The following is a 14,838-nucleotide window of genomic DNA, read 5'->3' as shown; positions in this document are numbered from 1 at the left end:
TGCAGGATAGGCTAAACTCAAACATTAGGATTTATTTAGTAGCTGGTTAAGGTGTTAACCCCAAAAACTGTTTTTCACATTGCAAGTACTCACAGTCTCTTGAGCTCCCTCCTGCATCCCGTCTGTGACTCCAGAATGCAGAAAGAGCCAGCCACGTATGTTGAGCTTGAAGCTAATGCAGACTTTCGCCTTCCAATGGCTGAGCTGTGCAAGAACATCTGTTTACAAACACTCCGGTGCATTGGCTGGATTAAGCGGACCTGGATTATACCGGATGATGCACTTGAGAGTTGTAAACAAAGGTTTTTGGACAGTTTTAATGGTGATTATTGTTTGTGGCTCTGGGGCACCATAGTCCTGCCATCCCGGTCTACTTGTTATTATTGGCTGAAGTAAAAATCAAATCCATTTCCACCCTCAGGTGAGCCAGGATGGCAAAGCCCTGTTGGACAAACTGCAGCGACCTTTGACTCCAGGCAGCGCTGATTCACTGACTGCATCAGCAAACTACTCCAAGGCAGTGCACCACGTCCTGGATATCATCCACGAGGTTCTGCATCACCAGAGACAGCTGGAAAACATCTGGCAGCACCGCAAAGTTCGGCTGCACCAACGTCTGCAGCTCTGCGTCTTTCAGCAGGACGTCCAGCAGGTACACGCACACGCGCGTGCTTCATGTGTGTTGTTTATCATGCAAACACATTTAGTTCGAACACGTGGTGAAACTTAATTGCCAGTGTTTTTGAGTGCAACTTGAGAGGGCTGGACAGTAATTTGAAAATAGCAGGTTTGTCTTCGGGTTAGACGGATTCTTCTCTTAATAGAGGGTTTGATGAGAGCAGCAGCCATGTTTCCTCTCAAAATGTCCTTGAGGATGTTGCTTGGAAGCGAGTGTGCTTACTCCTCACACGTCACCGTGGAAAGGAACATTAGATTCCTAAAATGTAAATGTGTTCCTCAGACGTGAGGCCCGAAACACAAGTACAGTATAATGAGCAGGACAAAATCAAATGGTTCAGTGTGATAATGTGGTTGCATACTGTCCAAAAATCACGAGCATTGCAGAGTGTGTTGACATGGCAACCGTTGCCATGGCAACTGAATTGGGTCCATGCAGATGCTGTTCATCCATTAATGCTGTGAAGGCCAGAGTGCAGAGAGAGGCTCAATGCAGCGCCTCACACAACACTCAGCATCATTCCAGCCTCGCCTCGTCTTCACTCATTCTTTTGACTATCAGCATTACTTGTAACTCACCCTCCACTTGAGAGCGCCCCCTTATGGTTCCCTAACGTGTCTGTTGCCCCATCATAACAGGTGCTAGACTGGATAGAGAACCATGGCGAAGCCTTCCTCAGCAAGCACACAGGCGTGGGGAAGTCCCTTCACCGAGCTCGAGCCCTCCAGAAACGGCATGAAGACTTCGAGGAGGTGGCACAGGTACTCTGACGCTGTTTCACCACTTTATTTACTTACAATTTATTTTTTCATGAGGGGGATGTGTCATGATCACTAAACGAGGACCTCCGGTGGTTGTTTGCGTCTTGTCACATGACAACGATCGTGTTCACCACAAACGACAACCCCACATTTGTCGGGGAAGGCATGTGATAGTCTGCAGTGCAGCAGAGGGGGTGGAGCAATAACAGAAAATGCTGTGCTTCAACCCACGAACATTCGCATCTGTTTGCAATGGAAAGGGGTTGAATGCACGTCTGCCCTAATGACCCTGCAGTAGACCTGCGTCTTCACCATATTTATTGGTGTAAACACACAACTCCAGTGCTGAAGCTGTCCACGTTGGAATTATTGTGTAGCGTGTTTCTAAGTTCGTGCATTACATGTACTGAGCCAGCAGAAAAGAAGAACAGAAATATCACAAAGGCCACTCGTCTCCTCACGATGGGAAATGTGGTCAGTCAGCCGGACAAGCACAGCGCCACTGTATCATGTGATCTGTGTACTTATATGCTTGGACCATCCTCAGAAACCTTGAAATAAAACTGACCTTGGGACGGCTGGGACACCTCCTCCTGCTCCACATCTGCCCCAAAAACCCTGTGTAACCTTGTGAGGCAGCTGGGTCCCCGAGGTCACTTCCTTACCCCCCCGTGATTTGCAGCCTTTGCAGTACTGCTTTTATGTTTTTATTGCTTGTTTGTTTTTATGGTCTTGTATGATTCATTCTTGTGCAGCTCTTTGTGACGTATATTTCTGTGAAAGGTGCTGTGTGAAATAGACTTGTTGCCACTTTGGGGCAGCAGAAACAAGTTGTCAACATGTTCCATTTGAACTGGCAAACCACTGAGTACTGACACATCCAGCACTTAATGAGCAATGGTGTCTTCCACTCAGCCATGTTTCAGTTCATCTGGTCCCAATCCAATTCCACGACCTGTGCATCCCTAAGACCACTCGGTGCCGTGGACTGAGAGCCTTTCCTCTGACAGTCTTGGCCTGTGCTGCCAGTATCAAGACAGTGACAGGGTGGGAATGAACCAGGACAGCAAAGGGGAGAGCTGGACAGCTGAGCAATGAGCTGAAGCCCCATAAGGCTGAAAGGAGCAGTGGAGAGTAGTGGCACTGCTGTGTAGGGCTATCAGGACAGAGTAATGCACCTGCCGTTAAACAGTGCCTTTCACTTCCTCCATATCTCACTTTCAGCATCTCTGTTTCACTCACTGTGCACCTCTATTATCTCGTGATCACTCTAAGTTTCTTTTGCATATCCTGTTTTTCGTTTTCTGCCTCTTCTACCTATCTCTCTGCTCATGTTGATAATGTATTCTTGCTGTGCCGTGTCTGTCCGCTTTCATCTCTTCATCTGGTCCTGGGTGTAGAATACATACACCAATGCAGACAAGCTGCTGGAGGCGGCAGAGCAGCTGGCCCAGACGGGAGAGTGTGACCCGGAGGAGATCTACCAGGCCGCCCACCAGCTCGAAGACAGAATCCAAGACTTTGTTCGCCGCGTTGAGCAGCGCAAAGTCCTGCTGGACATGTCTGTCGCCTTTCACACGCATGTCAAAGAGGTATGCTGGGAGGATGATGTAACCCTGGAGTGGATGGTGGGCTGCGTGTTTGTGTGGACGAGGGTTTTTACAGTGCTCTCTGACTAAGAGAGCAAAATAATTAACAGATGAGATACAATATATGTGTATTTGCTTGTCCTAGTTTGATGGAATTAGTCACAGATGAACACAAGTGCTGTTTATGACGACCCAGTTCATAATATTCCTGTGTCCTGTTGTGATTATTTCTAACAAAGCTGTAGTTTTGTCTTTAAAGTCCTCAGAAAACACACACTATACAAATACTGACGTTGTCTTCTCTGTAGCTGTGGACGTGGCTGGAGGAGCTGCAGAAGGAGCTGCTGGATGACGTGTACGCCGAGTCGGTGGAGGCCGTCCAGGATCTGATCAAACGCTTCGGCCAGCAGCAGCAGACCACGCTGCAGGTCACCGTCAACGTCATCAAGGAGGGAGAGGACCTCATCCAGCAGCTCAGGTAGACACAACCATGCCTGAGTGACACTGAAACGAGAAACCTGCTTCAGTGATAAATTCAGATTCTCGCTTGCCGTCGCATGTTGATACGCTTCCATTCATAGCCGAGGACACCGGGTTTGCAAAGCTCCTTTTCAACATTTAAGTTGCAAGTTCAGAGGCAGAGAGCAGCAGTAATGAGATGATGCAGGACAGGAGGATACAGATGGCCCCCACAAACCATGGGCTGAACTCTTTTAACCAGTTAGCTGCAATATAAATGTACAAAAGGCAGCCTGTTGAGTTTAAAACAAAGCTGAAACTGTTTTAGCTCTATTTATGTAATCGCCTTCCTCTCAGCGGCGAGTTATTCCAGGCACGGACAGCTTGGGAGTTAAAGTTGTTTAAATGTGTGATCATTGAAGCTGCTAAAAATGTTTAAAACCCACCCAGATACACTAATGATATGCGCAAAAGAAAGATGAGTGGATGGGAGGAGGTGTTGGAGAGGTGGATGCCGTTGACCCTCATTCTCCAGCTCTGCTTTATACAGAGGATGTTCCAGTCCCTCTTCTTCCTCCCTCCTCATCCACCCCCCCTTCTCTGGTTTTTGTTCTCTTTTCCTCATTGGTTCTCTCCATCATTCTCTCCCCGATGCATTGGCTCCACGGTGTATTCTTACATAAGTCTGCTTTTATAAGTGCATGTCTAATTGTGTGGCAATCTGCCTGGTAGGTGTGTGTGCATGCATGCGTGTGTGTGTGTATATGTGTGTGTGCGCGCGTGTGTGTGCATGCATGCGTGCGTGCGCGCGCGCGCGTATGTGTTCGTGCATGCATGCGTGTGTGTGTGTGTGTGTGTGTGTGTGTGTGTGTGTGTGTGTGTGTGTGTGTGTGTGTGCGTGCGCGTGCGTGCATGTGTGTGTGTGGGAGCATGTCTCACTAATTAATGACCCAGAAGCCAATCAGACTCTGTCTCTGCTTACTCATGTTGTGCCTCATCACTTGTGATTTTCCTTTCTACCTGTCAGGTTAAATCACCTGACCAGTGGGACTTGGTTACGTTTCCCACTCACTGCTGCGTCTCAGTGCTCAGCAGTCTATGTTGTGAGCACATGGGGGCTTTAAAACACTTCTAGAAAGAAATGATGCAACTAATTAAAAGTACGTTCTTCAGATTAGAGGCTGAATTTAAAAGAAAACATGATGAATAATAAAAATGTATGTACTCTCTCTCTCACACTTTTCCTACCAAAAGCATTAAAGCAATCAAAGACGGCGTAGTAAAGTTTGAGGTTTACTGCTTGGCCGTCGTCTGTTTGCCGTTTGTTCCACTTTTGGGAAGCATAAAAAAATAAAGCCAGCTTCACTTTCTCCAGTTTCATACATTTTTATTGTCTGTAGAGAAAATTCTTTTTCCATCGTTCATCCAATTTCTATACCTCTTATCCTTTAAGGGATGGGGGGGGGGGGGTGGAGCCATCTCAGCTGACATTGGGTGAGAGGTGGGTTCACCCTGGACGGGTCACCAGTCCAACACAGGGCCATCAGGAGCAGTTAGGGGTTCAGTGTCTTGCTCCAGGACACTTGGACATGGTCACCGGGGGAGGTGGGGATCGAACCAGCAACCCTTAAGGTGCTTGACGGCCGCTCTCCCTCTGAGCCACACCGGCCCTAAAAATTCATCTTCATTGTGCATATTAGGTTGTGGCTCTAGGAAGCACATCCGAGTGGTTAGTAACTTGTGAAGGTTCTTTTCACCAAATCAGTTTAGTGATTCATAGCAGCAGATACAAGCCTGAGAAGTGGAGCTGTGTGCTGAGGGTGGGGCTGTTATTCCAGTCCAGGTCACAGACGTGAGCCTGTAGACTCCAGCCTGCTGGAGAGGAGAGCTTGTTCCCCTCATCAGTCTTGGACATCGGGCCTGTGATCGTTTCAGTGTGTTTCATATCGCAGAAGGTATTTAGAATTTTGTTACCAGTTCAATGTGACTGGAGGAGAACTCCAAGCTTCCTCGCTCGGTTTTTACTCCTCATTGGCAGTTATCGTGAGCACAGACGTTCTCAGATGGCCCCAAAAACGATGACCTCACTTCTGTCCTCATTTTAAGTAGAGAATATTTGGAACATTGTACTACTAACATGTTTAATTCTCCGTCTCACTGAGTGCTCTGGGGTGGTTACTTCGCCATATTTTTGTGTGTCATATGTGCACATCGCACCAGCACATTTGACCTTCAGCAAAGAGGAACATGTAAATTAGCAATTAATTTATTTCCTCTCTTCTGCTGAATGATGTGTGTCTGTGGCAGGGACTCGGCCATCTCAAGCAACAAAACACCCCACAACAGCTCCATCAACCACATTGAGAGTGTCTTGCAGCAGCTGGACGAGGCCCAGGCCCAGATGGAGGAGCTCTTCCAGGAGAGGAAGATCAAACTGGAGCTCTTCCTCCAGCTCCGCATCTTTGAAAGGGATGCCATTGATGTGAGTCTGCTTGAGGGGCAGAATATTTATTTTTGCTGCTTGTATTATAGGAAGGGTTTTGAGTCAAACCTTTTAACAGTTAGAGGTCAGAAATTCGCATCTTCACCAACATTTTCTCTTGTAACGTTGGCTTTATTGTAGCCTGCTCCGTACGTGGCAGTCACACCATTAATATTCCTACCAAGACTGACATAAAAAGACGGTATAATTTGTGTTTTTCAGTCGTTGAAATTTTGAGTTGTGCTGCTCTGCCTCAGATCATCTCGGACCTGGAGTCCTGGAACGAGGAGCTGACGGGTCAGATGAACGATTTTGACACAGAGGACCTGACACTGGCTGAGCAGAGGCTGCAGCACCACGCCGACAAGGCCCTGACCATGAACAACCTCACCTTCGACGTCATCCACCAGGGACAGGAGCTGCTGCAGTACGTCAACGAAGTTCAGGCCTCCGGTGAGTCCAGTTAGCAGACTCTGACCCGATAAGTACACGAGTCTGGATGCACTCCAGGTAAGCGGATCAAAGAACTCAACTATTACACGCCATCTCCTCGGTGGAACTTTCTAACACCGAAGCCGGAGATGTTCGCTCGTCGCCTCGCTGCCACATCCTCATTCAGCAGAGGGTTACATCAGGGCCGCCGCCACCGCTGTTGACTGTTTTCTGTTGCACAGAGTCATGTGCTGGCAACATGAGTTTAATATTGACTCATGTAGGTGTTGCAGGTTCAGCTTTTGTGATGAGAGGCTCCCACTCACGCACCATAATAAGTCACCTGTGATCTTCCATGTTAATAGGTTTTCTCTGAAAGTGCACGAGGAACCGTTACATCACCACGCACGTATCGCGGGATGAGATCAGCGTTTCATAATGAGGTTTACAGGTTAGATACAAGTGTGAGTCAGGTGTTTGGAATTAATGGTAAAATCCTGGTGGACAAATAAATGATGAGGTTTCGTCACGTCAGAACATAGTGGGCATAGCCATGAACGATGGCAGTGTTGCTCAACCACTGGCTGCGTTCCTCGGAGCATTTGAGGAGCCGCCAGCTGTTTTACAGTCCACAGAGCAAAGGTTCTGAATGTGTTTGTCCAAACATCCCCTCCTGGCTCCGGTGGTGTCATCAGCTACCACTCACGTTTGTATCTCCGCTTCCACCAAACAAGCCTGAAAATGTGCTCTTGTAGTCCAGTCATTGATTTTTGTTGCTAGCAAAACCACGTTCGCCAGCTAGCTAGCTAGCAAGTGAGTCAGAGAGCACCGTGCAGTAATTGCTCAAGTGTTCTGTGACTTCAGGTCGGATGCGGCATGGTTTGTCTTTTTCGTGGTCAAAACAGTGACAGCGTGGTGTTTCCTCACACATGTTCAGGCATTTAATTTGGCACGCTGACTGCTAATGTTTGGCTATGGTTTGGTGAACAATGCCAAAGTTCTCACCCTTGAATTTTCTTTAATTTCATTAATACATTTCAAATAATTCATGAGATCAGATTGGTGTAGAATAATGGGTCCTGATCCGGTACAAAGTGAATGGGTGTTTGCTCAGAAGCACACAACAGGAGCCGATCTTACAGTGTGTCCTTCCTCCAGGGGTTGAGCTGCTGTGTGACCGGGATGTCGACATGGCGACGCGGGTTCAGGACTTGCTAGAGTTCCTCCATGAGAAGCAGCAAGAGTTGGACTTGGCGGCTGAGCAGCATCGCAGGCACCTGGAGCAGTGTGTCCAGCTGAGACACCTGCAGGCTGAAGTCAAACAGGTAGGGCAGTTCATCACACACATTTAAAAGTGCTGGTTGGCGCCACCTTCAGGCCGAATTACTGCAGCTCCACCAGGGCATCTGATCTTCAGCAGCCGGTCAAATCTGTCCTCTGTGTCTCCAGGTTCTGGGTTGGATCCGTAATGGCGAGTCGATGCTAAACGCCGGTCTAATCACAGCCAGCTCCCTGCAGGAGGCTGAGCAGCTGCAGAGGGAGCACGAGCAGTTCCAGCACGCCATTGAGGTTAAACATCTATACGTATCCGTCTCTATCAAGAATCTGCTGTCAGATGTGTCTCCAGACGCTCTGCACCTGTGACTTCACACTGCTGGTTGCTTGACTTAGTGTGGTCTAACCATCCACAGAAAACCCACCAGAGTGCCCTGCAGGTTCAGCAGAAGGCGGAGGCTCTGCTCCAGGCCAACCACTATGACATGGACCTGATCAGAGACTGTGCTGAGAGCGTGGCGTCCCACTGGCAGCAGCTCATGCTGAAGATGGAGGACCGGCTCAAGCTGGTCAACGCCTCTGTGGCCTTCTACAAGACCTCTGAACAGGTAGGCGACACCACAGACGTCACCTCTGATATTTCCACCCCAAGAGAGCTCCCGAAGAAATAAGAGTGAATTTCCGTGCAGGTGTGCAGCGTGTTAGAAAGCCTGGAGCAGGAGTACAAGAGAGAGGAGGACTGGTGTGGAGGAGCTGATAAGTTGGGTCCCAACTGTGAAACGGACCACGTCACCCCAATGATCAGTAAACACCTGGAGCAGAAGGAGGCCTTCCTCAAGGTATCACCTGGAACTCAGTCCAAGCACCACCTAAAAGCGGTGTCTGAGGGACATGTCTCATCTCAGCATGTGTGTGTGGCTCTTTGTACCAGGCGTGCACTCTAGCCAGAAGGAACGCAGACGTCTTCCTCAAGTACATGCACAGGAACAGCGTCAACATGCCGGGGATGTTGAGCCACGTCAAAGCACCAGAGCAGCAAGTTAAGAGTGAGTAAATAGGAAAATGAATTGAGTTGCACCACAGAGGGTTTGTAGAAGCTCAGTAGAGACATTTTTGAATTCACTATATTACATTTATTAACAGGGCAGTTGTTGGTGGAAAGTAATGATCAATATTTTTTAGATATGAGAGGTTTAAGAGTTCAAATCAATGAATAAATGAAAGAGCGAATTTACTCGAAAAACAATTTCGATAATTGCTTGTCTGTTAAATTATTTCAGTTCATTTTTGTTGTATCAAACCACAAAGTAGTTTGATACGCGCTGCTACATTTGATGTTTCAGAGAACGCGTGTTCATGAAGGGGAGTGGAAATCATCGACGTTTATCAGTGAAACGTGTAGGAACCCTGGCTTGTATATTAGTTTGAGGAAGGTCCTCTTTTAAAATAAGAAAATCCACAAAACAAAGAAGAAAAGATTGACGTGAATTATTTGAGACTTGTACAAATGATGAGTTTAATGAAATGCTTAATGGAGATGTTTCAGAATTTCTCCTCAGTAATCAGATCGGAGCCTAATGAGCTTTTGTTAATCAGCTGAATTGTATCCAGTGACTCGAGGACCTCCAGTCTGGGGAAGTCTTCAGCGTACTGCAGCCTTTCTGTGTTTTTGTTGTTTCCAGACATCCTCAATGAGCTGCTGCAGAGAGAGAACCGTGTCCTCCACTTCTGGACCATGAGGAAGCGGCGACTGGACCAGTGTCAGCAGTATGTGGTGTTTGAACGCAGCGCCAAACAGGTTAAACCACACGCTCACACACACGCACGCTCACACACACACATGCCTAACTTATCTTGTATCGTGTCCTGCAGCCTGACGGTAACTGTATCCTGGTGTGTTTCTCAGGCTCTGGAGTGGATTCATGACACAGGCGAGTTCTACCTGTCCACGCACACCTCCACCGGCTCCAGCATCCACCACACCCAGGAGCTGCTGAAGGAGCACGAGGACTTCCACATCACAGCCAAGGTTGGCCCCTCACACACCAGCCCACATCAGGGTTTATAAGGTAACCCTGCAGGTACCTAACACACTGTGTCTTCACCCTCAGCAAACGAAGGAGCGTGTGAAGCTGCTGATCCAACTGGCTGATGGCTTCTGTGATAAAGGCCACAGTCACGCCGGAGAGATCAAAAAGTGGGTGACGGCTGTGGATAAACGCTACCGAGACTTCTCCCTGAGGATGGACAAGTATCGCTGCAGCCTGGAGAAAGCCCTGGGCATCTCCTCCGACTCTAACAAGGCAGTGCGTTTGAGTGGTTGAGGCTGCAGAGAAAAATCTGATGAATCGTATTTGTGCTAGCCGGTGTAATGACTTGCCTCACCCTCCTCCTCTATCAGAGTAAGGATCTCCAGTTGGACATCATTCCAGCCACAGCGCCAGGGTCAGAGGTCAAATTGAGGGATGCTGCCCATGAGCTCAACGAGGAGAAGCGCAAGTCTGCACGCAGAAAGGAGTATGTCACTTTGAACCGATGAAGAGGAGCTAGCTCAGACAAGCACGTGGCCTGCACAGCTGCTGCGGCTACGCGCTCTGCATGCAAGCTAAACACATAGCAGCCAGTCAGCATTTCCACAGCTTTTTGCTCTTGCATGAACTTTTTATGACCTCAAAGCATGCGCCATCAAATCACTGGCTTGCTGCCCACAAGTTGAACATAGACAAAGCAGAAACACCTAGTGGCTACTTGGAGGGTTTGATTAGACGAAGGTGCAATGTTTAATCGCTTCATCGCTCCTCGTCTCTGTCAACACCAAGCGCCCTCTTGCTCGATAGTTATAGGAGGTGCTGAATAAGACATGAATTCCATGGAAAAGGCACGTACTTAATGGATTCGCATGATTGAAGTTTCCTCCTCTTTGCTTTCTCAGCACGAGAAGTGCGCACACAACAGTCGGAGAACAAATGAGTTGCCATATACGCACAGGAAGAGAAGACTGTTGTTTTGTGTGAGCGGCACAAATCAGAGGCATGATTTCAGTCATTCATGGCTGCTTTATGACCACATTTATGGCCTGTAACATTTTCATAATTCATTAGCGTAAATGGACGAAGAACAGGGGCTGAAACGGTGCTGTGGGTGATTCATCATTGGTGGGTGAGGACAATATTGCTAATTTGGTGTGTGTGTTTTTCTAGGTTCATCATGGCCGAGCTGATTCAGACAGAAAAAGCCTACGTGCGAGACCTGCGGGAGTGCATGGATGTGAGTGCAGCTTCGCAGCCCACCACTGCTGAACCGTTGTGCAACAAGCCATCGCAGAAATATGCAAATGCATCAGGATCCTGTTGAATGTGGCGTTGTCTTATCTTGTCTTGTTTTGCCGGTGTAGACGTACCTGTGGGAGATGACCAGCGGGGTGGAGGAGATCCCTCCAGGAATCATCAATAAGGAGCACATCATCTTCGGAAACATGCAGGATCTTTATGAATTCCACCACAAGTAAGCATGACCTTTGTGTAGAGCATCTGTGATTCATATAGAATCACCTGTTTCACTGAAGCTACATGCAATGTTTGTCCTACAACATATCGTTCTATCTGCTGTGCAAGTACTTGTCCTATGTTCTCATTGGGAAAAAAAAGAAGAAGAAAATCAAAGACCATTAAGAGATATTTTTGTTAAATGAGGGCTTCCCTGAGTGAGATGATGTAAGGCCCCTAAGTCACCCATCAGAGCCCGTCCCTCTGCACCCTCCTCCTCACTCACCTGTTTAGTTTGGTTACTGGAGCTCTGGTGTGTGATCCGTCTCTGTTCAGTCCCTCTGGCAGGTATCAACAGGATTATCGTACTCAGCCACCAGTGTACTAAACAAGTCCGAGCCTAAACACCTGTAACCAGGTGAACCTTGTATTTCTGGACACGTTAGACGAATTCCCAGAGAAGCTTCTTCCTGTAGGAGCTCTCCTGCTCCTTCCAGAAACATCTGACCTAGAAACACTGAAGGTTTTCACACGGTTCTTCTTTAATTTGTTTATTGGCCAACCGGCTTCTGTGCTCTATAACCGCCACCGAACGTGGCTTTTAGTGACACAGTTTGGTTCGCTTGGATTTTTCTCTGTGTGAGAGTAAGAGGTAGCAAGGGGGGAGGCTCCAAGTGGACAGAAGCATCAACAAACTCCGGGGGTGATAGTGTGACAGCGAAACTCAACTTTTAAGCTAACATAAAGCTAACAGTGCAGCACATTAAACAGCCAATCAATCAAGTTCGATTTTGCTCTGTAAAATCTCTGCGAGCGACACGCTGTCACCCATGATTGCTGGTGGCACTTTATGAATGCTTCTTATTCATGTTAATAACACACATCTATAACGATGTCTTCTATCCTGGTTGTTAGTATTTTCCTCAAAGAGCTGGAGAAGTACGAGCAGCTGCCGGAGGATGTTGGGCATTGCTTTGTTACATGGGTATGTACATGCATGTGTGTGTATGCTATGAAATCAACAGGAAGATCAGTGTTTTTGGAAGCGTTTATTTATTCTGTGGCCTGTTTAACAGCGGCGTGTCACCGTCATCATCACTCACAACCATCTGAAATACTGTGTCTCTCCTCCAGGCCGATAAGTTCCAGATGTATGTGAACTACTGTAAGAACAAACCTGACTCCACTCAGCTCATCCTGGAGCACGCTGGCAACTACTTTGATGTCAGTAAAGTCTTTGATGATCAAAGTGAAATTCAGTCGTTACACACTTGAGTGTCCAGTTCCAACGCTGTTCCTCTCTCTGCTGGCGTTGACAGGAAATTCAGCAGAGGCACCGATTGGCCAACTCCATCTCTTCCTACCTGATCAAGCCTGTGCAGCGCATCACGAAGTACCAGCTCCTGCTGAAGGTACCCAGCGTGCAAGGCTCCCTGCCGTGGCGGCCGTCTGCAGACGGTCAGGTAGTCATGCTTTGTGTGTTGTTAGGAGCTGCTGACATGCTGTGAGGAGGGGAAAGGGGAGATCAAGGACGGTCTGGAGGTGATGCTCAGCGTTCCCAAGAAAGCCAACGACGCCATGCACCTCTCCATGCTGGAAGGTAATTAACTCTCACTTTTGAAATCTTAGTTGTCCGCGACTCGGAAGAAGTTGGCTGCAACTATGTTCTCCATCCTCCAGGGTTTGATGAAAACATTGAGTCACAGGGCGAGCTGATCCTCCAGGAGTCCTTCCAGGTGTGGGATCCCAAGACTCTGATCCGTAAAGGTCGCGAGCGCCACCTCTTTCTCTTTGAGATGTCGCTCGTCTTCAGCAAAGAGGTCAAGGACTCGAACGGCAGGAGCAAATACATCTACAAGAGCAAACTCTTTGTATGTTGTGCTTGACTTTTGACAATTTATTCTCCAAGAATTTGATCGGATTTATGCCTGACATTGTCCATTTCGACCTTCCAGACCTCAGAGTTGGGGGTGACGGAGCACGTCGAGGGAGACCCCTGTAAGTTCGCTCTGTGGGTGGGACGCACCCCGACTTCAGATAACAAGATTGTGCTCAAGGTGAAACTCTCCTCCTCTTCTCTGCTCCTTAAAGACATCATTCAGGGTTCAAACGATATCAGAGTCTGTCACCTTTATGGTTGGAGCCCTAATCATAACTTTCTAATTCGCCTGGATGTCACTGACAAACCGAGATCCAGATGTGTTCTAACGGCCTTTACTGGGCTCAGTACCAGGTTTCTCCTTACCTTCGTTCTTATATTCTAATCTTTCCTGTCACTCTGATGTTTGGTTTGATTGCATGAGCAGCTTCAAGGTGGGCGAGAAGCTTTCTGTAGTCACGATTTCCTCCTTTTCTCTCTCTCTCTCTCTGTCTCTCTCTCCTCTGGGTAGCTTCTGCTTTGTTCTGTCTGTTCACACGCACAGGCACATCTGTATATCTGGGGCTGTGTTTTCTGTGGATGTTTGTATCTCTAATACTCTCTGTGGGCTGACATGCTTCCACCAACGCTGCTGACACTGATTCAGCTTCTGAACGCCGACAATCCCCCATCCTGGCTGTGTGCCACTCAATCAGGATGACAAACGAGCCCTCTTTCCTCTCTCAGCCTTTTAACGATTCGATCATCTCTGAGAGCTGGAAATAACTCAAATGATTCAATTTTAAGGGTAAAATGTTTTGTTTTCCTGTCATCCCAAATGGATTGAAACTTGTCTCGGCCGTTGGAACAGCACGAAGCCAAAAACCCTAACACTGACCAGCAGTCATGTGGTACATGCATGGAAAATGAAGTGTGTCTCATTACTAACTACAAATGTCCACACACACCATTCATTGCAGTCTGCTACACTGGTAATTGGGCTACACTGTCAAGGGAGATTATTAGTGTTGTACGTTTCTATCATGTCAGTCCATTCTGTCAGCATAAGAAAATGTCCTGTACATCTTCTAAAACCAAACCAGTGAAATTCTCTATTTCATATTTCAAATTTAAAGCTAAGTCAGGGATCCAAACACGGAGCGATGGTGAGTACAAAATATCCCGCAACACAGCCCTCAGCAACTTCTCACAAGTCTGAAACACAAACTCTTAGCACTTCTTATCCTCGCTCTCCTGGAGAACCACGAGTTTCAGTATCAGAGAGCCACTTTACTGCAAATATCTGGAGGGGCTGAAAGGTCGTGAATTTTAAAGAGCAGTGATTCCCAACCAGGAATACGTGTTACACAGGGGCGCCAGGCGCTCTGACTCGAGTCAGCAAGAACAGAAATGGAGGAATTCAAATTGAATAAGATGAATATTCCTTGACAGTTGAGTCACAGCTGATAAGAGATGACAAGAGGGCCGATTCAGACTTCTGTGAAACAAGAATTCCAAAGGAAGTTTATTACCAGACACCTCTAACCTTTGACCTCTTGAACCTCCTTGATCATGGAACATCATCAGGCCTCCAGCATTGAAAACAAGCAGGACTGGATCAAGCACATCAGGGAGGTGATCCAGGAGCGCACCATTCACCTGAGAGGGGCGCTCAAGGAGCCCATTCATATTCCCAAAGCCACCACAGTCAAGCACCACAAGGGCCGCAGGTACACGACCGTCTGTGCTGTGCTTGTTAGATGTACAGGGACGATTGATCAGGTGGACTTCAACATGTGCAAGAAGATCCTGAATGAA

At 47.7% G+C, this 14,838-nt stretch overlaps 1 protein-coding gene across 3 annotated transcripts in view; it reads left to right on the top strand.

Annotated features, from left to right (window-relative positions):
• The window catches only part of LOC147241129 (triple functional domain protein), a 76,065-nt gene that overhangs the window by 46,480 nt on the left and 14,747 nt on the right, over nucleotides 1-14,838 (top strand). For all 3 annotated transcript variants that reach the window (XM_086194168.1, XM_086194167.1, XM_086194169.1), the window contains 25 exons: nucleotides 422-652; nucleotides 1,318-1,440; nucleotides 2,841-3,032; nucleotides 3,338-3,507; nucleotides 5,796-5,970; nucleotides 6,228-6,423; nucleotides 7,561-7,727; nucleotides 7,852-7,971; nucleotides 8,094-8,285; nucleotides 8,367-8,516; nucleotides 8,609-8,723; nucleotides 9,360-9,475; nucleotides 9,584-9,706; nucleotides 9,789-9,983; nucleotides 10,079-10,194; nucleotides 10,878-10,944; nucleotides 11,072-11,181; nucleotides 12,078-12,147; nucleotides 12,297-12,386; nucleotides 12,482-12,574; nucleotides 12,651-12,762; nucleotides 12,843-13,033; nucleotides 13,118-13,219; nucleotides 14,157-14,186; nucleotides 14,608-14,750. In XM_086194168.1, coding sequence (XP_086050294.1) covers nucleotides 422-652; nucleotides 1,318-1,440; nucleotides 2,841-3,032; nucleotides 3,338-3,507; nucleotides 5,796-5,970; nucleotides 6,228-6,423; nucleotides 7,561-7,727; nucleotides 7,852-7,971; nucleotides 8,094-8,285; nucleotides 8,367-8,516; nucleotides 8,609-8,723; nucleotides 9,360-9,475; nucleotides 9,584-9,706; nucleotides 9,789-9,983; nucleotides 10,079-10,194; nucleotides 10,878-10,944; nucleotides 11,072-11,181; nucleotides 12,078-12,147; nucleotides 12,297-12,386; nucleotides 12,482-12,574; nucleotides 12,651-12,762; nucleotides 12,843-13,033; nucleotides 13,118-13,219; nucleotides 14,157-14,186; nucleotides 14,608-14,750 — 3,389 coding nt within the window. The remainder of the gene's footprint in view (nucleotides 1-421; nucleotides 653-1,317; nucleotides 1,441-2,840; nucleotides 3,033-3,337; nucleotides 3,508-5,795; nucleotides 5,971-6,227; nucleotides 6,424-7,560; nucleotides 7,728-7,851; nucleotides 7,972-8,093; nucleotides 8,286-8,366; nucleotides 8,517-8,608; nucleotides 8,724-9,359; nucleotides 9,476-9,583; nucleotides 9,707-9,788; nucleotides 9,984-10,078; nucleotides 10,195-10,877; nucleotides 10,945-11,071; nucleotides 11,182-12,077; nucleotides 12,148-12,296; nucleotides 12,387-12,481; nucleotides 12,575-12,650; nucleotides 12,763-12,842; nucleotides 13,034-13,117; nucleotides 13,220-14,156; nucleotides 14,187-14,607; nucleotides 14,751-14,838) is intronic.

The sequence above is a fragment of the Aulostomus chinensis genome, chromosome 22 (assembly GCF_037954235.1).
Source record: "Aulostomus chinensis isolate RoL2024-O1b breed Wild chromosome 22, RoL_Achi_v1.0, whole genome shotgun sequence".
In the NCBI taxonomy this organism is placed as follows: Eukaryota; Metazoa; Chordata; class Actinopteri; order Syngnathiformes; family Aulostomidae; genus Aulostomus; species Aulostomus chinensis.
This window is presented reverse-complemented; position numbering and strand designations above follow the sequence as displayed.